General features: G+C 36.0%; 1 protein-coding gene across 1 annotated transcript; it reads left to right on the top strand.

The window, feature by feature from the left end:
• Positions 1–4427: 4427 nt before the first annotated feature.
• Positions 4428–12550, top strand: LOC139980232 (uncharacterized). The gene is made up of 5 exons (XM_071991757.1): positions 4428–4672; positions 6782–6937; positions 8308–8436; positions 9030–9167; positions 9464–12550. The coding sequence occupies exons 1-5, from the start codon at positions 4670–4672 to the stop codon at positions 9551–9553; spliced, it is 516 nt and encodes a 171-aa protein (XP_071847858.1). The 5' UTR covers positions 4428–4669; the 3' UTR covers positions 9554–12550.
• Positions 12551–25186: the final 12636 nt, after the last annotated feature.

The raw sequence follows: 25186 nt of genomic DNA, 5'->3' as shown, positions 1-25186 counted from the left end.
TCTGGCTGTATCTGGATAGATAAAGTTTGATATGGCCATATAAAGCCAGATATAACTGGATATAGAGTCAATCCAGATATGCAGATAACATTTTATCTGGCCATATAAAGCCAGATATATCTTGATATAATTGTAATCCAGATTCACATATCAAGTTTGATATGGCCATATAAAGCCAGATATATCTCGATATAATTGTAAGCCAGATATGCATATCAAGTTTGATATGGCCATATAAAGCCAGAGATATCTTGATATAATTGTAAGCCAGATATCCATATCAAGTTTGATATGGCCATATAAAGCCAGATATAACTGGATATAGAGTCAATCCAGATAGGCATATCAAGTTTTATCTGGCCTAATAAAGATATAAAGCCAGATATAACTGGACATAGAGTCTATCCAGATATGCAGATAAAGTTTTATCTGGCCATATTAAGACAGATATAACTGGATATACATGTAAGACTGTATGCTCTTACTTAGTGTATTTTCATAAAGATTTACATTGCCCTACTGATATTGTTGAATTTGCGGTACTGCACATATTTCAATGGTAAAGCACTTACAGTGGACACTAAGTCAAAGGGGTATAAAGCTACTTGATCTATCTGGGTTGCTAGGTAACCACAGGGTCATTAATGGAAAAAGGATGACTCAGAGGGTAACTAAGTGTGAACATGGAGGTAAAAACAGACCTCCATGGTGTGAAAACCTTCTTTGGAACAAAGGACATATGTGTATTGATACTCTGGGAGTGAAATATAGGAAAAACAGTTTACACATGGTAGGGGTAGAGAACAGAAGGAAATTTAATAGAAAGGATTGGTACATTAAGGAAGGGTGATGGAGATTCGCAAAATATAACCTATTGAGTTAGGACATTGGCAAAGGATTCTATAGTGAACTGAATAGTCAGAAGTAAGGAAGAAATTTTTTGGAACGGATGGAAACAACATATTTTGGGACTGAACTTCGATACTGAATGGAACATATATCGCCCTCCTGGAACTTATTTACTAAACCAAATACATTAAATAAAGGAATAGCACAATGCAATTTAGTATCAACCTCTACAGGACCACAGAAGAATAAAGAACTCAACCTTCAAGTACTATTTTTAACAGCGGTCATTTTATGACCATAGCAGTCGGATTAGGTAACAGCAAGGAGCTTTTTGAGTGAAATGTTTGAGGCCAAAACCAGTGGCGGCGGAACCGGGGGGGGGGGGCTTGGGGGGACTCAGCCCCCCCCCAATAAAAAAGTTGAGGGGGCAAATGCATGATAAGCCCCCCCCCCCCAATATTTACCAAGGCTCCGAAACGTGCATCTGCCCATTTTTCAATGCATACTTGTCGATCTGTCCGATGCACACGTATACTCTATAGGTGTAATAATTTTAGTAATTGCTGGGGGACCCTCGGCCCGTCCCCTGGCTATAGACCACATTGTCACCCCAACCGCGTCTTCACGCCTCGTGAAAAGTGGAAGCAGTGAGTGTGAGTACCGGTAAGCGTAACACAACTTCGTGTTAGGCCAATGACTTGCCTCATTTCAGCCAGTTCTCCAACATCCCCTTACTTAGTGGCGGAGCGTCCATATATACAGTCAGGGGGCGGATGCCCCCCCCCCGGCGGACTCAAATGGACTGCTGGCGCCCTTTTAAAAGCTGAATTCAGCTTTTCACTACTTTTTACTCATTCGCGATTTTTGACTATTTTATTGCGCTCTCATATACCTATTGACATTTGTCATATTCTGTTGGTGTAATTTTCCGACAAAATGGCGACGACACCTCTTTATTCTCCGTTTATCTGCAAATTAGCAAGGCCCCGGAAAGGGTCATTTCCTGCAATATAGGGAGTATCTTTACTCAAAAATTTTCTTGTACTCTCCGCGCCAACCTGTGGTGGCGCTCCGCTTAGATAGTGTCGAAAGCGCCCCTACATACCATACTTGCCCCCCCCTGACCAATACCCCTGGTTGCGCCACTGCCCTTACTACACTCAAAAACGTCTATGCGAGTACACTACGAGTAATAGCTACTCTCTTAAAACACCATGGAATATACAAATTAGAATGTTTTTACAGATTTTTACGTGCAATCTGAGAAATTGCAGACTTGAGACCCATATTTTAGGGCTAGGTATTCGCAGAATAAAACACTGGGGAAGTGCCGTTTCCGGCCATCTGGGGGTTTGAAAAAACCCCAAATTTTCTTGTACGCTCCGCGCCTACCGATGGTGGCGCTCCGCTTAGATAGTCTCCACACATTAGCCCCCCAATAATTTTTCCGTTCCGCCGCGCCTGGCCAAAACTGCAGATTCTTAAGTCCAAGATAAGTTGATCTTTACCTCCAATTTAGCCCTGCTTTTTTTGGTCTAATTGCCTGGAGATGGGTTTTTTCAGACACAATTTGAAATGACTTTGAAATCTCTTTCTAGTTGGAAACATTGTGAGTCATAAATAAAACTATGTGTCACAAAAAAGTTATGTACACAATTGGGTTTGGAATGTGCTGGGAATAAAGTAATCCCAACTTTATGCCTTCGTCATCGTCATTGAAAATTGTGTCGATGAAATGACTCGCAGACCTTGCAGAGACTGAAGACAGCCTAGAGACGGCAGAGTGATGGGCATTTTGTCATGAAGCAGGCTTTCAAGTGCCAATTTATTCGTGGAGCATTTTATCATGCCAGAATATTTTATTCTCTTAACCATGTATTTTTGTTCTGACGGTTATATTGCCTCATAATCGTTTGCAGAAGACCCTTTTTTAATATTAGTTTTTTATTTGTAAAGGCTTGGACATACTGTGGGTATAAGGTGAAACAAGAAAAAGAAAAATACCTGCTGATGGATCAAACAGGAAATGTAATTAATGGTCAGATAATTAAGCAGTAAATAAAGAGTTGCTTTATCTGCGCCATATATTGCCCTTATTTGGTTTCAAATTATATTTCTTTACATCGCCAAATAAAGTTCTGGCACAGATGAAGCCATTTTTTTTAACTAGTTTAATCTGGATTTATCATAATATGGGACAGTAATGGATTTGCCAAGGGCAATTTATATGGATGTGGCATATATGAGCCAGATATGGATTTCTAATTAATGGGCCAGATGTGGATGTGCCATATATGGGCCATATATGGATCTGCTATATATGGGCCAGATATGGATTTACCAGATATGGATTTGCCATATATGGATTTGCCATATATGGTCCAGATATGGATTTGCCATATATGGACCATATCTGGTCCAGATATAAAGTGACCCATATAAAGTTTTATCTGAGGCAGATATGGCCTTTATCTTATATAAAGTTATATCTGCCCAATTCTTGATATGGCCAGATATAAATTCCATATATGGCACAGATATGGGCCAGATACAAATTGCCATATATGGGCCAGATATGGATTTTGAGTAAGGGGAAGTCTGAACTGTGATATCCGGTTGAAGCAAATGTCTGTGCTGCCATTACTGTCATTCGTTTTAGTCAACGCAATTTTTTAGTGTGTACAAACATATTGTCATTCGTTATGTGTAACGCAATTGTCATTCGTTTTAGTAACACCCTAAATGGCGTCTGTTTTTGCAACCGTTTTGAAACGAAGAAATGAAGAATTGAGTCGACTGTTAAGGGTTTACCGCATATATACATGTCATATATTTATGTACCATGTACATTATGTACTACTAGGAAGAATTCTGAATTCGGACAAAGGTATCAACATTTTGAGGAAGAATTCGAAAACTTGAGGATAAATGAAGCTAAATTTTTATAACCAGTGTGACAGTGGGAAGAAGAGGGAGGAGTGGGGGGGGGGGGGTGAGTATATGTGGCTATGTGGTTGCGCCCCTGAACTGAAATATCATGATGTGGCAATGTAAACTTGACGCGAGAATAGCCTGCTACCGTACAGTGAAAGTGACTGAATATCATTTGTTCTTACAAGAATGATGAGGAAGTTATTTGTTCTTGATTCTTACCGCATTGGTCATTAACAAAAAGTAATAGAAATATTCAGGAGTGGATCAGTAGGAATTTCATGTGTGTTTGTCCAGTCCGCATTCCACACCACTATCGAGTGGACGAGTCGGTAGCAAAAGACAAACTTCAGTGCTTCGTACAACTGTTTATATTATTTCATAATGTACCGATGAAAGTACTGTGGCTGTTTGGGATCCTGTATTTTACTTTGGGTCCGTCATACATTGAGTCCGTTTTCACACATGAACGCTCCATACAATAGACATTATTATCGCTTCTCGGCTTTTTGGCTAAGATCATGTGTAGTAGTGTTTCATTTCGAGGGGAATGTTGATGCACACCCGACGATGATCACACAGTCACAGTCCTAATGCAAGGGGACTGGGGTTGAGAGCGGATCAGTCTTTGGTAGTTTGGATTTCGTGCCCAGGTTCTTTCCTGGGCGACTTTTTCTTAAAAAGTAATAGACATTATTAGCAGTGAGTTACAATTACCGATAGCAGTTCTCCCGAACACCATCTCTATCAAGCACCGTCCCGTGAAACCTACTTGTAGCAAGTCCATAAAATTTCGATTTGTTTTTCGAGATACCCGCCGGATAAGAATCGAGAGCAACCAAGTCAGACACTGTTATGTGCTTAAGCGTTTCTTAACTTCATTTGTCAAATGGTAAGAAGGCATTTTAATCATGTTTCATTGCGTGCAGTTTTATTAGAACGAAATCGCTGAAGATGTTTATTACAAACGCTTATGTTTTGTTATTTGTTCGCGTTACTGTAACTACAACTGTAACATTAGGCTAAATCCAACTACAGTTGTTACAATCTGTATAGTGTAAGAAAACTATGCCACGGCTTCCCTAACAACCGATAACTGATATTAGCTAAGGTACTACTAGGTAGGTTATGGCTTAGGCGTAGGTTTGCCTAACAAGTAACATTTACTTAGGGTACGGCCGAACCTAGAACTTTTCGCCTATTTATTTGTGGGGGGAAGGAAACTTAATTAGGTTACACGTTCAGAACTTATGAATATGCTAGCAAGTAAAAGATGGCAGACAACAGAAGCATGATGGGTTAAATTAGTAATATTAGCCTATGGCTGAGTATGACTGAAAAATCACATTGTGCATTCCATTTTAAACACAAACTAGTTTAATGTTAGGCCTAAGCGTTCCCTAAGTCTAACCTACCCTCTGTGTAGGTACTGTTGTGCAGCCTAGGGAGTAATCACACGCTTTCTGGTCACTTCGCCCAACAACCATTTCGCCCAACCAGCATGGTCATTTCGCCCAACCAGCATGGTCATTTCACCCAACCAGCATGGTCATTTCGCCCAACCTGAAGGTCTGATGGAGCTGAATCTTGATGTGAACTGATGTTCCGAACATCAGTTCACATCGTACTGTGCCCAAATGTGACAAAGGCAGAGCTTTTATCCCTCCCTTGTTCGTGGGTCATTAATCCACAGCTATTGTTCTGCTTGATGAATTCGTCAAGCGTTTATCAAGTCTGCCAGGCGTTAATCAAGGATATTATTCACAGCAGTTAGGTGTTAATCTATTTCTACCTAGTGTTAATCTAATGTTATACAAACAAAGGGGAATCTGTCTCCATAAAAACCTATCAAACTTAACCCCTAAAACACTGATCCAACTGTAACCAGGAACTCAAGTTTCCTTAATATTAGGTTCGTATGGGGTAAAGTTAACAATTCCTGAACGTTTCCTTATTAAATTGACCAAACCCATAGAAGTATCCCCGTCCGTTTTATTGAAGTATAATACTTAATCAATGTTGGTTGAAATAACCAGCAAGGTTGGGCGAAATGACCAACAAGGTTGGGCGAAAGGACCAACAAGGTTGGGCGAAATGACCAACAAGGTCGGGCGAAATGGTAATATTGGCCGAAATGGCAGTTGGGCGAAATGGTTGTTGGGCGAAGTGACCAGCTTCCAATCACACAATTGAGACGATGTACTCTTTTGCCAAAGTTTTGCCCCATTTGTAGAGACCAATCACATTTCAACTTCATACATTGCATTACCCTTGTGTGTGTCAACACAACGATCATATCAAGATGTTAGCCTAGTTGGACCCATGCGGGAGGGAATGCCTTAACTGTAGGTCTCACGTAATATTTAAGAACAATGTAGGCTGCACAGTGAACACTTGTAGATGGATTCAGTTTAATCACAGAAAAGACTGCCAGTGAAGAACAATGATATGAGACAACGGGCATATGATGGTAAATGTGTCCTCGCTCTGCTTTGGAAGCATTATTTGAGAGAGAAAGACATTACAGAATGGTTGCATAGTAAATGGGCAAAATACGTCCCGCATCATATAGCCTTACTTGAACAGTTTTGAACATACAAGTCAGTACATATTCCAGAACTTACTTAATGACTTTGGAATTTTTTGTTACCCAACTGGGAATGGTATTTTTTGAATTTTTGAATTTGCAAGATCTGTGTTAATGGGAAAAAAAACGTGAAAAAGTTCGTAATTATGATTGTGATTATATACTACACTTTGGTCACAAAACTAAGATTGGTTAGACCTCTGAGACTGAATGCAAGATGAAACTTAAAGATTTCGATCATGCAATTTTCAAATAAATTCCTCTAATTTCTACATAGGCCTAACGTTAGGCTTATCTAGCTTTTGCAACATGTTAACAACATGCACATCTACATTTTACTAATCTTATTGTAACTTATGGTCCCCAGAACTGACAGTTAAAAATTCTTGATTTGGATTTCACTTTCATCTTCAGGCTTCTCGCTACAACAAAACAACCGTAGGAGGAATGGGTAGGAAGAAGACAGGTCCAAAACCAGAATTAACTGAAGAACAGAAACAAGAAATAAGAGATGCCTTTGACCTGTTTGATACAGATGGAACTGGAACAATAGATGCTAAAGAATTGAAGGCAAGTGTAATTTACAGGTCCAGTCAGGAAATAATTAAGTTTTCAACTTTTGTGCAGCAGTTTTGAAGGCTCTTATTAAATACTATGTTTCCTGTGTAAAAAAATGGCTATACATCTTTGGAATTTTATCGCAGATTGACAATTTTGGATAGCACTTTCCGGTGCAATTTGATACCAGATAAATTATTTGTTACAAAATATCATGTACAGGGATGTGCCCAGGATTTCCTGAGTATACTGATCGCCGTCCTGGGGTAGGGGTCTAAGGGGGAGGGGATGTCCGGATTTTTGAAGGTGCTCAGATGCCAAATGCTGGCACTTGTGTAGCTTTTTAAGCACATACACAAGTACCAGTTTTGCTAACAATTTACATTTTTTTATTTATTTTGAGTGGAATATATTACGTTGCCTACCTAGTAAAAGTTATTAGTTTGTTTCAAAGAGATTTTACAAGGGACCGATTGAGAGCCGTAAGTAATGTTTCTCGCCTGTGTAACTAATGCATTATTAGTCTGTATAATTTTGGCATAGGCTAGGCCCAATTTATGTTGAATATATTGTTAGGAATGTCAGGATTTTAGATGAAAATAGTGCTGGGCGGGATTCACGATATTTAAGACAGTGCTGGGTGGTAATTTTTAGTGCTTGGCGGGGCCGCCCAGTGCCGACCAGCGTGGGCACATCCCTGATGTACTGCAGTGTCATGGTTGATGACTCACATTTGAGTTATGTTAAGGAAATTTTAACAATTGTCTCTATCTAGGGTAAGATTCTTCAAATTGTTCAAATGGGTTCTTATTATAACAACAGAGTGATCATGTTATCAACATAATTGGAATCATGAATTGAATGAACTTGAACTTGAACTGGGACTGAACTTGAATGAACTTGAATGAAATGAAATGAATCTGCCAATGTAAGTACAAGTGTGGATGAAAATTATTACTCTGCGATGGGAAATGTTAAAAACCCTGAGCACGTTCTCATGATTAAAATACAGAGCCAATGCCATACTCAGTCTTTCACAAGCTGGTAACAGTTTCCTCACAACTTCAAATTGATCCATATTCTAATCTATATTTCCATCACACAAGCAAAATAGATGCAGTCCATTTGTATCTGTCTCCTCTTCACAAATGTGCTTTCCATCCACTGAGTCTGACAAACCTTTGTCTAAGCCAAATGCCTCTGTCTAAGCCAAATGCCTCTGTCTAAGCTGCCATCCAATGCTACCATTCAAAAGTTGAAATCTTTTTTCTTGATTTGTCATTTTGATCTCCTTGGAGAGTTGGATGGCTCATTTCTTGTACTGTTTGTGTTCTAATAAATCTTGGATTATATTGACACTATCTTTCAATTCTTTCCATCAGGTTGCTATGAGGGCTCTTGGCTTCGAACCCAAGAAAGAGGAAATCAAGAAGATGATTCAAGATGTAGATCGAGAAGGATCTGGAACAATCGACTTCAATGATTTCCTCACTTTGATGACATCTAAAATGGTTTGTGATAATCTTAACCTGCCTTGACACCACACTTTCCTTATGTTTGATGTTTTCTTTCATGAGACCACTGTGTTTTTTCTTCACTCATGGACATGTCACTCATTCTCTGCAATTTCTCTCTAGATTAAGCTTTCTCTGCAGTCTAGTGAGTTTAATGTCTTCAATGTGTGCGACCATCCAGACATCCACAAATTTCAAGTTTTGCTCTCAAAATTGTTAATGCAAGTGCTATTGTGAATTCAAAATAGATCAGGCCTGACATTGGATAATTTTTCCTCTTGCTAAAAATGCAAGTGTTTAACTTTTCACAATTTGCTTACTCGCATTGTTACTTAATTAACAATTTGCTAAAAAAACTAAATTATGTTGTTACATCCTTTGTCAACAACTACAGCAGCAAGAAAGATGCAATGCATAGACCCAATACATGTTGTTGTATTGTAATGTTGTAGTTGAATGACAAGTAGTAAGTAAATCATCTGAATTTCAAGGTCTTAATAGATATCATATTTGTAAAATGTTTTTGCCTCAATAAAAATTGCCCAGCCAAGACTAAGTAATAAATACTCCCATCTTTACTGGAATTTCAGAGCGAGAAGGATTCCAAAGAAGAAATTGCAAAGGCTTTCAAATTATTTGATGATGATGAAACAGGGAAGATTTCCTTCAAGAATTTGAAGAGGGTCTCAAAAGAGCTGGGAGAGAATTTAACCGATGAAGAGTTACAGGTAAGGTCATGTAGTCTTGTTTTAAGATAATGCCTAGTTTTGAAACGTTTTGGAATCGTGGCAGACTGAACCTTGTAGAATCATGGATAAAAGAGTCCTGTTTTGGGAAGAACTTTATTTACATGAAGCTCCTTTTGTGGTCCTCCATTCAAACTAACATTTCTACAGATAAAGATACAGTATATTTTTTCAGAGAGGGTTGTCTTCCATCAGTTTCTTCACATTGGAATCTGAATCAAGTGATTATTTGAACCGTCACACAGCCTGATCGGAAATCTGATTAATTTCTTTCGCAGGAGATGATAGATGAAGCAGATAGAGATGGTGATGGTGAAATCAACGAACAAGAGTTCCTAAGGATTATGAAGAAAACCAGCCTATACTAAGAGCATTCCACATTAATGTTGAAGATTCGGCTGTTTCGTTGTATATATGAAGTACCGTGTGTGATGATATGTCAGTGTTTACTAGCAAGGTAGTATGTGTAAAAAAACTTTATTCAAAGTACTCCAAACCAGCCGAATGTTATTACAGAACGTGCAGTACTGCAAGAATCTGTACTATTATAATGCATGGTGTATTCACGTTTCAAGCAACATAAAAAGGTTTCATTCAACTTACAGAAATGCATTACAAGGTAAAGAAAGAAAATATTAATTACAGTATGGAATGATAACATTTTCTACATTCCAATGCTTGGATGTTACAAGATGAGTGAACTATCTCAAGAGGTATAGACGAGATGTTGCAGTGTTTTAATTTTATCGTTAAGCTTTGAAGGACCAGAAGGTGACCAGAATTTAAGTTTGACTCTTACCTGTGAGGTGAAATGAAAGATAATTAACGTTGTATGTGTATTACTTGAGATGTTCTATGAAATCAGAAAGTATGACGTCACATGATGAAAATAAGCAACCCCGAAATTGGAGCCTGCCATACAAAGTTTTGATTGTTAATTGATACAATTCCTCGAACATACACTATAGTTACCGACCAAGGCGTGGTTTTGATGGCAAATTTCCAATGTATCCATATATTCAACAGTTCTGGAATTTCATCTTTCATAATGTTTGAAAGGAAGGATTGAGGAAGAGACTTCAAAGTATAGGTTTTCATTATTATGTTGACAGTTTGTTTAGAATTTAAGCTTTTTAGAGTGTATATTGTTATGCTCGTAAAGCAAGAATAATGGTGTAAGGAGCTGTTTTCTTTCCCGACACAGTTGAAACCAGCGTTTAGCATCACATGTTTGTGAAGTGCATTTTATAATGTACTGTAAGTAGAATGTGTTTTTGGTTTGTAGTATATAGTACAATATATATTTGTTTGGAAAGATTGTTTGTATAGTGTCAAAATAAGGTTTAAAGGGTTTGCCTGTTAGATCTTATGTCCCTTGAAAATGCACTGCGGTTGATTCAAGCTATTAACAACCAGGCAGAACAAGGTAAAAAAAAGACAAGATGGTTGTTTCATTATAACTGAGTATAATAACAGTGTTCCAGGCTTCCATTATGCAAAGCTACTGTATCTTTATTATATATTTTCCTAAGCTTTGTGTTGTAGAATACATACTTTCTCTTGTCAATGAAGAATTGAGGAGTTTGCATTTCAGGTTGAACATTACTAGAGCTGTCTGATACACTATGGTATTATGTTGATATCTTCAAATTATGACCATCATCATCATTTGCAACAACTGGAGAACATAAAACGGACACAGTCTGTGAAGTAAAAAAGTAGAAATGTGATAAACATTCAATAAGGCAAGTTAGTTTCCAGATGGTGGGGCATAATCTCGTCTGTCAGATGGGAAGTTAAATGGCAGTTGTGAGAGCAGACTTGTCTGCTACTGCTTGCACTGTTTGAATCCAAAGAAGAGGGCTTGATGGTTATCCAGGGGTCTCCAACGACCATCATGCAAGTAACGTGTCAAAGGACTTACTACATGGCTTTCTAGCCCTTGGGGCACACAAAGCTAAATCAAACCTTTCAAGAAATCTACAATTATGTCATTCACTTCCATTTATCAGGTTATATATTAGAAAGTTACTCCAAAAATCCCCAAACTTTCTCAAATTTCAGTTAACTTTGGCTTGTATGTTATATGTGTCATGTTGAAGAATTTTAGTGTGGCATGTACCGTATATATATCCCTGTTGTCCACTTTTCATATTTAACACAAGCAGAGATTGTGAGTTGAATGTTTCAAGTTTTGTAAATAGAAAAATTGGGACTTATTTATGTCACTGAAGAAGAGTACAGTTGAGTTTTACCCTGCAACAACAAAATAGGTCATCTTCAGTTTTTACAATAGCTAGGTACATTTCAAACATTTGAACTCGTACCTTCAAGGTTGTTATGTGGTAACGGATATAACTTCTTCAAGTCTGTACAGTACTGACTACCTCACTTGTCTATCAGTACAAGTGTGATCCCAATCTAAAGTGAACTTGTTTAACCAACTACCAGGATGATGTAAGCACACCATATTAGGCAGCCTTCAATTTTATAAAATGACATTTTTTTGACAATGTATACTGCTTACTGTTTTACTGTATATTGCTTGTGGGTCAACCTGAGTGTTGCATTTAGTCTTAAGATTTCTGCATCCATTTTGGAAGTACTTGTAAGAAAGTGTACATTTAATATTCTAGTGCAGACACACATGTTTGGTACCTACTGTATGTCAAAGGGGTACAATGTGTAGTGTTCGCTAGGTGTATGTATGGGGGGAAGATTGTTTTAAGGGGGGGGGGGGATAGGGTTGATGCGGTGGAAAGAGGAGGGGCAAGTCATTATTGTACAGCTATGTAGAGTAACACATGGTAGAGGGCTATACAAGTTAGGCTCACATGATGAGGGATCATCAAGGTCATTTGCATAATTCATTGGGTTGGTCCCAAGTTATTTTGAGGTCATCAGTTTTGCCTCGAAATATTCTAGAAAGTCTATAATGGTCAACTTTGCTTCAACAAGCATGTTTCCTCCTGCCAAACATCTACCTTCATAAAGACAGTTATTCGTCTAGTTTAGCACTCCTCAATGTCTGGGAATAACGTGGATGGTCAGAACCTCCAAAAAAGTATGTTTGACAAGATTTAGCAATTTTACCATGCTAAGATTTGGGTCCAATATGGCTGACCTTCTAATTCTTCTTTTGAACACTAGAACGATGCATGGTTCAACATTCCTTAGGTACAATAGGACTTAAAGAAATGACATTTCCATCAACACTTCAATAAGCGTCTGTATGTTTTGTTTGTTCCATGTTGGTGAAAATATTGTTTTATTTAAGTCATTTCTTCATGTATTTTATTTCTTATATATATTTCATTTCTTAAGTTGCTTCATTGAGCAGATAAATAAAAGTTGGTTGAAGATTACATGTTTTCTCATGTCTTGTGTTGTGACTCTGTGTAAAATATATTCTGAGCCATAGTTTAATATTTTCATGTGGTGATGTAAACTTGCATATTAAAACAACTCCAACACACTTGCTACTGAGCTGTAATGGTTGGGATTGCTATGGCACTACTTTAAATAATTCACAAACAAGTAACAGGCACATAAATTGCTCCATGCATTCGTAGAGGGGGGGGGGGGGTGGGTGGAGAGAAGTTGGTTGGAAAGGTGTGTACCTGAGCCTGATCATTCCCCTTGCTGGCCAATTTAATGAGTTAAGTTTAATTATAGCCGAAAATGGTGATAAAAATTGGAGACATGGAGTCGTCATTGGAATCAATGCTCGGAGATTTAAGTCACTGTTTCCCAACTAAAATTCAACAAGCATTTCTAGCCACCCTCAAATCATTTTCCTCAATCTCATTGAAACATCTTATTACACAGTCTCAAGTCCTCGCCCCACACCTAATTAGACTTGGGAGGTTCAGAACTTACAGCAGGAAAGAACGTCTGAAAGCTTTATATAGCCTACACTGTAATTTTTAGTCTTACACGTTTGTCTCCATTTCATATCAGGCGCGGTTCCTAAATAAATATTTAAGTCTCAAAATGCATTATTTGACAACTACCCAACATGAGAGTTGAGTTTTTGAGAACCTGCCCGGTTCAGGGCGAAGGTTTGCAACAAGTTTCCCCGCAACGCTCTCGTCGTATTTGACAATTACACCACACTTTAGCAACTACATCCATACTGTTATTTAGCATATCGAAAGTCTCGCAATATGGTCTATAAGATTATAAATTCTTGCCGTCTGAATTGAGCTGGAGACCGGGGATTTTTTTATCGGATATAAGCAGACCAAGATGGAGCCTACATAAGGGTATGATTTCCAGATAAACAGTAATATACACAACGTCTCATGGTTTTGTGCTTCATCTGCTGTCGTCATTTGCATGTTCTTACAAAATTACAATCAATTTAAGTCCACACATTAAATGATCTATCGTAGACTGCATAGGACGATCTGTGTTCAGCACTTGTAATTGGCGGTGATACCAGTGCAAATGCATTATATACTAACAGTAACACTGGGTTTATTACTGTAGGCTACCATGTGCTGTCTACTCTAACTGGTGAGAAGATAGACTGCAGTTTTTAATCCTAGCCTAGCTAATATCGACTGTGTGCAATTCAAATGTATTTTGCGTCTGCCCACATAGTGATTATATATAGTAAGAAATCGCAGTTGCTAGTTAGGCAACTACAGTAGTTCCACTAGCAATACAATATGGCATGCCAAATAAAGCATTGTCAACAGAAATTACTGTCACAATCTTGCTGTTGACTTAAAGTTCAATCCGTTTTCTTATTTCAACTTGACTTCTTGTCATGCCATTATTTAAAGAATTACGTATATAGACCAAAATATTTATGGCAAGTGTCCATCGTCACAAATGTAAAATGCGCAATAAATGTAGCAGACTGTCAGCTTGAGATGTTCTGTTTTATATTTTGAATGGTCTAACAATAGTATTAATTAATTAGGATTGCCCTAGAAATGAGGATTGTATGTTTACTTTATGAAAAAGAAATACTTGTGCTCGTGTTTCCAGTACAGCCAGCCAAAATGACATTTATGACTATAGCCTACACAAAATCTTGCTGTGCTAGCTGCAATATAGAATGCTTTGGTCAAAGCAGAACTCCAAAATATGTTCATTGTTGCAAAATAAATGTATATAATGTTACCATTTTCAAGTCATTCCTCTAAAATAAATATTTATGAGTTATATTTTGGTATGAATCTGTTTGGATTTCTGTTAAAACTGTAGCCTACTTATCTTCATATCCTGTGTTTAGAGGTTGGCAGGCAATCAGTTCAGTAAGGTTTGGTAAGAGATGATAATTTTATTGCATGTCGGAATATTTCAACCACTAAGTTTAGGTTTCCAGAACCTTAGGCCACTTTTCAAGAAATGTTATCTTCCCATCTATAATTTCTGCCCTTATTTATATGCAGAATTACGTAGCATCAAGGTAGTATACATCAGTTTAATGAGGTGGGGAGGGAAATTCTAGTTTATCCTTGTTGAAAAGTTTTGGGAGGTACTGTATATAAGGTGGGTTGTTGACCCCAGCTTTCCCATTGCGAAGCTTTCAATTTTGTAGTCATGTATACATGTGTTTGTAAAACCATGTTGCACACCACATAGTACAGAATAAACAAACTGCATGATGTTTCATAGAAAGTTGTATTGTGCAGTACGTATTATAAGTCCTTACCAAATACTGTACTAAAACTAGTCATTTGAAGTTCCTGACAAATAACTTCCTTTTCCTCATTCTTCCCTGGCAATTCACTTTCTCTTTTATTTACTTCTAGATCAATTCATTTGTTCCAAATCTTTCATCTCTCCTTCAAATATATGTGGGTGGCCATAGCAGTGAACAATACTTAATTGTTTGCAGTAGTTATGTGTCATTGCAGAACATAACTGTCCTTGAAGCTTAAAAACTGAAATAGTTTTATTTAGTCTTGGACAATTTGTTCGTTAGCACTGTTAATTTGTTAAATATACTGAGAATCAAAAGTCCTGTTCAGTACAGTCCTCAATTCATTTATCTCTTTGAAGCTCCAAATATTCAAATAAGTCAACTGTCTACGTACAGATTCACCCAGTGGGGAATTTTTGTTTACATACTGTACTTTAATGTCCTGCTTCAATGCACTCACATTGACAGTATGAAAAGGATATCCAGATTCTATCAGAAATAGGATAGGAACTATTTGTACTGTCAGTACGAGTGCTTTGAAGCATTATATGGGAAGAGTATAGAGTGGTATTAGGATATATATTTAAAATGACAGTAACTACAACATATATTTTTTAAATTTAACAAAAATATATATATTTGTCTATTACTCTAGCATTTTTTATGTTAAAGGTGCAACCTAAAATATACTTAAATGCAGGTTTACTACATATTCCTCATAGCTAGGCTATATGTTTGTATGGAATCAATCATTTGATGACCACGGTGGGAAATATGTACGGATAGCAGATATAGTTCTGTTTCTAAAGCTGGTTATAATAACCAAAGACAAACAGGTTACACAGTAGGTAAAAAGATAAATGTTGCACACACAAATAGGAATGAAAGATAAGTCAAACCTAAAAACTTGTAGAAAAGATGATAGTGATTGAAATGAATAATATGTAAGAAGAAAAAAATGACAGAAAGTGGGAAAGAATGTGCATGACCAAAGAGAAAATTGAAAGGCATATTCAGGTATGAAGAGTGAAAGAGATAAAGAAATTAAAGAATAGTAATATGGAAATAACATTAAAAATGAAAAATAAGAGAAAAGCAGTGCTCAGCTACTGTATTCATTGATGTTAGTAACAGGAGACTTGAAGATTTGTCGTATGGAACAAGATCTGAAAAAGAAATTTACAATTGAGCGCTCTTAGTCTGTAAAAGACAGTGTTTTTGAATTATTTTCAAGTTATAATGACAGATGACCAATTTTCATAGTTTCTTAAACATTGTAAGTATACTCTTTGTTTATGAATTTATTGCTTACTGTTCAGTATATATAGACATGATCCAAGTTTGGCAAGGAAACTCAGTTTTTTGCCTTACCTACAGTATATTAGATTATTTTTAATTCTTTAATAAACAACACTGGTAGTGTTTCTCATTTGCACTAGAAGTCATCTTTTCGATGTCACTATTTTGCAGTTTCAGCATTCAATAGCAAGAAAAATGCTAAAAACAACAGCGGGAATAATTTATCCAGTATTCCAGTATAACATCGCAAAATGCTCTCCAAAATGGGCCAAATGCTAGTATACACGTACTGTGTGAAGATACCCAGTAGTTATTGTACTCCGGAAACATAGTATTTTATAGGTTGCAAAGTTAAGAGCCTATAAAAACTGCTGTGCAACATTTGAAAACAATGAACACATTTGAAATTCTATTCTCTGAACAGCAGACTCACTCTAGCACTGTCAATCTGTCATACTAAATCTCAACTGAATATTTTCACATTTCTTTGGAAACTATCATCACTACTATCATCGTTTTGTATCCCTCTCATCAGGATGCTTTGAAATTGAGTAAAAACCGGGATCTTGCTTTAAAAGATGATATAAATGAATAATTTATGACATACAATACATTACAGTTATTTAAGCTAAGTAGTACCTTAGTAACCATGTTTAACTGAATTTGAAGTTTCACAAATGTGCTTAAAGTAGTTTTTGTACAAGAAACCAGAAATCTGTATAAATTTGATAATTAACAATTTAAGATGGAACCTGAAAAGTGCTATGCAAAATGTTACCCCTAAATTATCCCTTGTGCTGTTCATGACAGGGTATGAGGTGGGGGGAAGGGGGGTGACATACTTTGTATCAGTGTTGTCTAGAGTTTTAAAAGCGTATTAAAATTCCTGCACAAAATAGTTTGAAGAACCAATGAGAGCTGATTTCATTTCTTGTGGAGTACAGTACCAATAGTACATACATAGCACATAAATGTATACATTCCTCTTTAGATATTAAATATGCATAGATGTACGTGGTGCCAATTAAGGTTATCCATTTACATTAGTGCAATATAGCATTTACCTTGTTTAATCACAGGTGAGATTTGAGGTTTCAATGGAAGTACTGTACTGTAGAAATACATGAAAAGTAGCTTTTTGCTATTTTGGTTGCAAAGTTTGTCCTGATTATTCTATCAAACTTCCAAGGACTATTTATGTATCAACCTTGCTAAAGTAAGACACTGGAAGAGATGTTAACACCAATAATAAGCTTAGCAACTAATTAGTGATATAATTCAATTTTAGAAATTTTACACCTTTGCATATACTAAATTAGTGAACATTTATAAGAGAAAGCAAAATTCAACTTTTTTTTTTTAAAATTTCGCAGAGCACTTGGTTTCTTTCATGAAATGACACTTGGCTAATGAATCCAAACGACTTATTTTTGATGGGATTCATATAAGCGGTTAACATTACCGTCAAACAGTTAATTGCAGAATCTGTACAAACAGCAGTTTTACTGTGTACTCTCTCTTCTTCATGACTTGCTGACATTGATAACTCCATATAAGTAAGTTACGGTAGTCTCCTTTTATAGCTTAAATGTTAGGATATATCAATTACAAGCAAAAGTCAGACCAAGAGGCCCACTTGGTGAATTTTTTAAATCGTAAATTATTGACTGAAAAAACAGCTTTAGGCCCACCTGCCACTCAAAAGCGCACTCCCTATGTGCAGATTCAAAGCATATCTTCAATTAAAAATGGCCAATCGTTGGGAAAACATATATGCCATCTCAACCGCTTACAGTGCAATCAAATTCGGCTAATAAGTCCTCCAAGGTATCTTTAATCAGAGAAATTGAAATTGACGTTTGATGAGTTAGAGGCAGGACTGCTTCTTGCCACTCATTGAAATACATTAGTAGTGACATTGGGCCTTGGCTGACAGTTCAATCCCTTCTGCCCATATGTAACAGAAGGACACATATACTGTTGTATACTGAGCACTGCTCTTTAATGAATAGAACTTACAGCATGTGCAATGAATCGAGCCAATAATGTTAAAAGCAGAAAAAAACAAAAAACTGCAACATACAGTGATAGGCCTGCAGATCCCACTTATAAATGTAATTTTTTTCTATTCTTCAAAAAAGTAAAAAAAAATAGCAATTATATTATGTTACCACTTGTTTACTTTCAACCTGAATTATCAAGTAGTCTTGCTTTCTCCCAAATTTCTCTGCCCATATGTAACAGAAGGACACACATGTATGCTGTGGTATACTGAGCACTGTTCTTGAATGAACAGAACTTACAGTATGTGCAATGAATCGAGCATATAACTTTAAAACCAAAAAAAAAAAAACCCTGCAACAAACGCCCTTGCAGATCCCACTTAAAAATGTAAATTTATTTTGTTTTCTAACAAAGTAAAAAAAAAAGCAATTACTGTATATTATGTTATCACTTTTTTACTTTCAACCTGCATTATCAAGTATAGTCTTGCTTTCTCCCAAATTTGTTCTTGTTTTCTATCAAGTATTATGCATACTCTTATTATATATATATATATTATATATATTATATTATTATATATTATGTATGATCGGCATATTTGATTTGATGTTAAAAAGCAATTATTACATGTACATTGTGTCTGCAGGACTTTCTAGACTGTCAGAGACTTAAGGATAGTTCACATGAAAGAAAATAAGAACCAGAAGGGGGAACATTTAATCTTCACAGCTGATGGGGGAATGTTGTTTTCATTTCAAATATACCCTATTTTGTGTTAATGTAGCTACTTGCCATTTGAAATATGTTTGTTTGCTTGTTGTATTGTTTGAATGGAGTCATTGATTATTCACACATTTTCATGAACATATGATGAAACAAATGAGAAGGGTATTGTTAGTCTTATTTGGGCAATTATTTAGCAGCTCTCATCTGAGATTGTTGGTCAAAAAGATACCAGTGCTGTGGCCAAGTGGATAAAGGGCGGTGGCATTTGAAGCAAGGAGGCCTAGCAATCGGGAGGTTTCCGGGTTTTGATACCCAGCCGGGTAATAGTAAGGTGGGTTTTTCATCCAAGAGCAATCTATGGTTTTCCCATCTGATTCTCTGAAATGACTTTCTTAATTGAAAAGATTCCAAATTTGAGTTAAAAATGTTGAATTCGATGCCACCGGAAATGTAAGTTGTAATCCTTAAGCCCTTGTAGGTTTCTCCCACATTTGTGGTCGCTAAAGCGTCGGAGAAATAACTTTATTATTATCATTATTATTATTATTAAAATGGCCAGACACCAACAACCAACTGCTGAGAGCTGTTATAAAGCTCTTGATCGGCATCGAAAAGTGTAGATCCTGCAAAATCTCTCCACATAGCCACCTTTCACATGACCTATTCAATATTTTGGAGGCTAGAAATTGGACAGAATTTCTTGTTTTTATTGTCAATGTCTGATCTGTAGAACTGTAAATTGTATGAATGAAAGTGAAGACAGCATATGTAAACATAATTTGAAGCATTTTGTCCTTGGAACTGAGATTTTCACAAAATTTTACCGTTAGTAGGTTGATACGTGTGAGACTTTAGGATGTCAGCTGTTTTATGCAACTCTGCATGGTTGTGTACTTATTAGTGTAAGATCCCTTTCATATTAAAATTTGATGAGCCAAAAAAAATATTTATATCATCAGTTTCAATGATAAGTGTCACAACTGACACTTTAAATAATGTATTTTTAGAAAGTTTGCTGAGTACTACACACCTTCAAGAAAATAGAAAGAATGTCTACTTCAGCACTGTTGTGTAGCACTTCATACAGACTACTAGTAGTCTAGTATTCATATAGGTTCATTATCTACCGTAAGCCCAGTCTATTAAAAATAAACAGTGCTGATGTTGTTCAACAGGTATTAATTAGGCACTATTTGGGCCACATTTGTGAAGATATTTGTTCATCGAAGTGATTCTTTTTATCATTTCCCTAGTTACCTGCTGATAGAAATGTAGTCTCTAGTTGACACTGGACATTGTTCACTATAGTGTTAGGATCGGGACCAGCAATCATGATGCACTAGCTGTACATATTAAATATAGGCAAAAAGCGATAGATATGTTGACATAAAGTATTCAGTTCTTTGTGAGAAGTTGTTAGTGAGAATTATTTGTATACTAAGAAACATGTCTACTTCAACACTGTTGTGTAGCACTTCATACAGTACTAGTGGTCTAGTAAATGTACATAATCTACCGTAAGCCCAGTTTATTATTAAACAAAACAGTGCTGAAGTTGTTCAACAAGTTTTAATTAGGCTAATTTCAAGCACTACTTGTGCACATACATTTAGTTTAAAGTTTGTAGATAGTTTCAGTTTAAATGTGTGTTTTAGAGCTTTTGGACAGACCTCACATAACTAAGTATTGTTGATAATTTTCCAAGCACAGTGCTACTGTAAATTAGCTCATATTTATATGTGTTTATAATACATATTCATGTAGGATCATATCTTACTTTCAATTCTCTTTTGCAGAAGATTTCTCTTTTTAATAACTTGTTTTTTCAGATCATGCGATACCTGGGCCATTTCGGCTTCTAGTAGATCGTAAAAAAAGGAGAAAGTGATAGCAACTGGCCACTGGGTCATACTAAAAATACTTAACTAAAATCAAGAAAATTTGCACACTGGTTAAATATCACAGTTGGCATATATACAACGTGTAAACATAGGTGGAAAGTACTGCAGTATAGTAGGCCTATAGCTGTTTGGAAGACTGGCAGTGTGTGTAAGTTATAGGATACCGTCATAAATGGTATACTGTTCTATGTAGGAAACTGTTGTAATCTGGATGCTGTTTTAAGTAGGATACTGTTGGAAACAGAATACTGTTGTTTGTAGGATATTATTGTAATCTGGATGATGTTGTAAGTAGGGTACTGTTGTATGTATGAATTACTCACTACTCACTAAGCTTGTATGTAGGATACTGTTGTAAGTAGGATACTATTGTATGTAGGATACTGTTGTAAGTGTGGATTTGATACACCTTATAATATAAATCATTTTTCAAGCTTAGCTGTAGCTTTTTAATTTGAACATATTTATTTGTTAAATTTGACAAATTAAATAAGAAACTATAAGGTTGAAGAATTCTTACAATGAATTCAAGTCACATGTGGATGATCTTGCAGAAAGCATTATATATGATGACATTTGAATAGTTGAAATGTAGGGAATACATTTTTTGTCTGGTATGGCATAGCAAAATGCCAAGCAAAATGGGCAAAAATTCACTATATAAATACAGGTGTAAGTTAGCACTCTATAAGGAATGAAATTCACAGCTCAAAAAGATCATAATTATTCCCAGGCTTGTGAAAGGATGTGCATGTGTAATTTGTGCAGAAGAAGTTGTTGCTTCCGATAAAACATCCTTGAGCTCTGAAACACCTGTTTTGCTGCTTTCTAAATTATTAATACATCTGCTTACTGTAACTAGCAAACACCCGAATTCTCTGCCAATCTAATACTTCAGCATAATTTAAGTGCCAATAATTTCTGATGTCTTTTCTCTGACTCACCCAATTGAACAATTTAAGTTTCCATCATGTGATAAAAACATTGTTTCTCAAAATAATATAAATTCTTAGCAAAGGTCTATAATCATGTGATATGTACATATGTACAGTAATAATTGAAGTTAATACTGTAGTTAAAGTGTTATATTATGGACTGGATGTTCACACATGAATATGTATATATATGTATGGTAGTACTGTAGAGTATGGAATGTAGAAAGAGCTTCCACTCCCTCCACACTGCAGTGACTCATTACCAGCACTTTTAGCTGAGCTTATAGTCAACAACACCACACTATACACTCAAAACCCAGAAGATTGTACTACAGTTACTAAAAAGCTTGGACAACTACAGGACTGTAGCACATGATATATCTGTGTCACTCTGTTGTACCAGTATAAATATATAGTCTGTGTGCATGTAGGATTAACCGCCGACGCGTAAAGGCTTAATTGTACATATATACTGTACGGTACAGTATGTGCAAATTAAAGTTGGTGAACCGCAAAGTATAGCAGCCAATTAGACAGTTTATGTAGAGAGTATGTGATGATAAGTCTGTAAGTCATGTTTGCAAAAAAAAGCAATTGTAAAAATGTTGTGTTTTAATATTAAACACATTTGAAGAGTCCCCCCTCCCCCCACCCCAAATTATGACATGATCATTAAGCAATACTTTGAAATACTTTATATGTATTTGCGGAACACTAATTATTATCAATCATTGTTTCCCTTCAAGTTGGGTTTATTTTCATTTAGTGATCATCGCAAAAACCTGATATAAAATTGGGCTGTGTGGTCCATCTACATGAAAAGATGCATAAAGACAGAAAGGTTCATTTTTGAATGAATTTTTTAAGGTATTTACAGAACGGAACTCTGACTAATGAAAGTTATTTTCATTTCATCAATGACCCTTGTAAACTTACACTATTGACTGTAGCAAGAACTTGACCGAAGCAGAAATTGCAATTAAGTGACCCAGCTATATATCTTAGTGTGTGTATCTAAGACTCAGTCAAGACAAGTGCTAACAGCTGTATAGGCCAACCTCACCAATGTACAGTTAGTAAGCTGGTCAGATAGCTAATGCATACAGTACCCGATCAAAACCACGACAAAGTGAACATGTCATTCCCACCACACAGAGAAACATCAAAAAAGGACTTTAATTGTATTTGAAAATTCAGAATTTTCTGTCCGTCTGCAATACGTGGCAGACACTTATACATAGATATTCATTCAATCGGTCATTGCTCTTTTGTCAGTGGGCCATATTGTGAGCTGAGCTATACATGTCTTGTATAACTGTGTCAGTTAAAGCTAAGGTACAGTATAATGTTTGAGAAAATTTGCAGAATACGTAGAATTATCACTATCATATGATTGGTGCATGGATTGCAGACTGTACACATGTACTATGTATGCATGCATGCATACACACGTGGTGTAGAACTTGTCAAGTAATTAGAACCGAAGTAGACAATATTCTTCACAGCTGTTGTTCTTTATTTGGTTTCTCATGATGAGAAACCTTATCTCACCTTATCTCAGTTTTGGGTGCATCTGTTAGAAGGGTGAAAGAAAAGATAAAAATGTGGGGCAGGGAGCTGGTGGGATGGGGCTTAATATAAACCAAAGATGAAGGAGATTTTAGTTTGTATCTGCATTTTATGATTTAAAGTATCTGTTAGATTGCAGGGTCAATCAGAATTAGAATAGGAATGCAGTATTTTAAACTGGGCATCATAGGATATTCGTTCGCGAGTATGTACGTTATATGGCAATCACATGTGCTTACACGTGAGAGTTTATTTGCTGCGGAAATGGGAGTGCTAACTTCAAGTCGCCTGTTTTGCCTATTTGCAAGCACTACGTCAATCACCATATTGAAGCGTTCGAACAAACGGTACTTTTGCTGAGAAACTGGTGAATTTGAAAACCAGATTTCTACACGAAGAAAACGTCGAATGGGGACAATTTTTACATGGTTAGAAAGAGAAAAATAATAACTACAAGGACAATGTATCAAAATCTTCCACCAGACAATTCCTTTCAAGAATAATTATTAATATTTAGTTGGTTTATATTTTTTTTTGTATTATTGACTGATGTATTGATGGTTGCAATTAAGGATATTTACCAGAACCCTCAAGAGTTATATACAAATAGAATAACAAACATTGAAGACAGTAATATATATACATCTCTTCCAGGGCCCATTTAGCTTTGTTAACCATAGACATTGTGTAATAAAATAAAAATTTGTAGTATAGGTGCCACTTGGGAGAAAATTTTTATAGAAAATGTTGCTGTTGTAAAGTTGTACCTGTTGACCATACAATGCCCATTTTCATCAAATTTTCTTTGATATCAGACAGATTAGAATAAAATAAATTACACATTTGAGACACTTGTTTAATTGTGCCTTTCTTTCTAAATAATAAACTAAATGAGCTACTGAAGCTGCCCTCTTTATCTTTTTCAATACTGGATTAAACAGAAACTCTTTGTTCATCTTATAACGTCAGATGTGTTGGGAAAATTAGTAAACCGGTTGGTGGTGTGATTTTATTTCCATCAGAGTTAGTGAGTGCCATCAACTGCCACCAAAAAAGATTAAGATTTAACTTGTTATGGTTAGCCATTTCTTTGTGAGAAAGCTGGAATCAGATATATGCTCATGGCATTCTAGAGATGTACCTATAACCTTTTATATGCTGTCGACATTGATTTCATTCTTCAGTGTGGAGTTAATGGATTATATATTTCTTGTCTTGAGGTAGGGCTACTTTTTGTATTAGAAGTCAGCATAATTCAACAGAGACTTTTACTCGTTAGTGTTGTACGTACATTTATGTACTGTGTAAAGAGGAGGTTACACTGAACACAATATATATAAGCCTTTTAAAATACCATTGTGGTAATTAACTTTCATTGTTGGATGACTGGTGGCTGGCTTTTGACCTTAAAATCTATTTTTGATAATATGCAGGTACATGTGCTGTACACATATACATACTGTAGATGCAGGTATTAACTGTACTGTAATCTGTTGCTTGGTCTGGTATAGTGTGAAAGTCCTATGCTATAGACCAGATGTCCATTGCGTGTTGTACAGTTAACTGAAGTAGTAGTGTAATAGAATTGGTGGTCTGAACAATTATCAAAACACACAATGTGATACATATAGTGTTGTATGCAACTATGTTTGTTCATTTTGTCTGGGATCAGGATGGACCCGGGCGGAAGGGGCTCTGTTTGTTCACAAATATGCATTAAATATATATAAATATATATATATATATATATATATATATATATATATATATATATACATACATATATATATATACATACATATATATATATATATATATATATATATATATATATATATATATATATATATATATATATATTTAAAGTCAATTAAAAGCTTGTATTTAGATACTGACATGACACAGCAG

Source organism: Apostichopus japonicus, chromosome 14 (assembly GCF_037975245.1).
Source record: "Apostichopus japonicus isolate 1M-3 chromosome 14, ASM3797524v1, whole genome shotgun sequence".
NCBI classification, from domain to species: Eukaryota; Metazoa; Echinodermata; class Holothuroidea; order Aspidochirotida; family Stichopodidae; genus Apostichopus; species Apostichopus japonicus.
The sequence above is the reverse complement of the archived record's forward strand: the minus strand, read 5'-3'. Positions and strand labels throughout refer to the sequence as shown.

What these genes read in the sequence shown, in the direction of transcription:
- LOC139980232 (XM_071991757.1), top strand. An exon ending in CTTTGATGACATCTAAAATG is followed by an intron (nt 8,437 to 9,029) that starts GTTTGTGATAAT and finishes CTGGAATTTCAG; the next exon opens with AGCGAGAAGGATTCCAAAGA. An exon ending in TAACCGATGAAGAGTTACAG is followed by an intron (nt 9,168 to 9,463) that starts GTAAGGTCATGT and finishes TTTCTTTCGCAG; the next exon opens with GAGATGATAGATGAAGCAGA.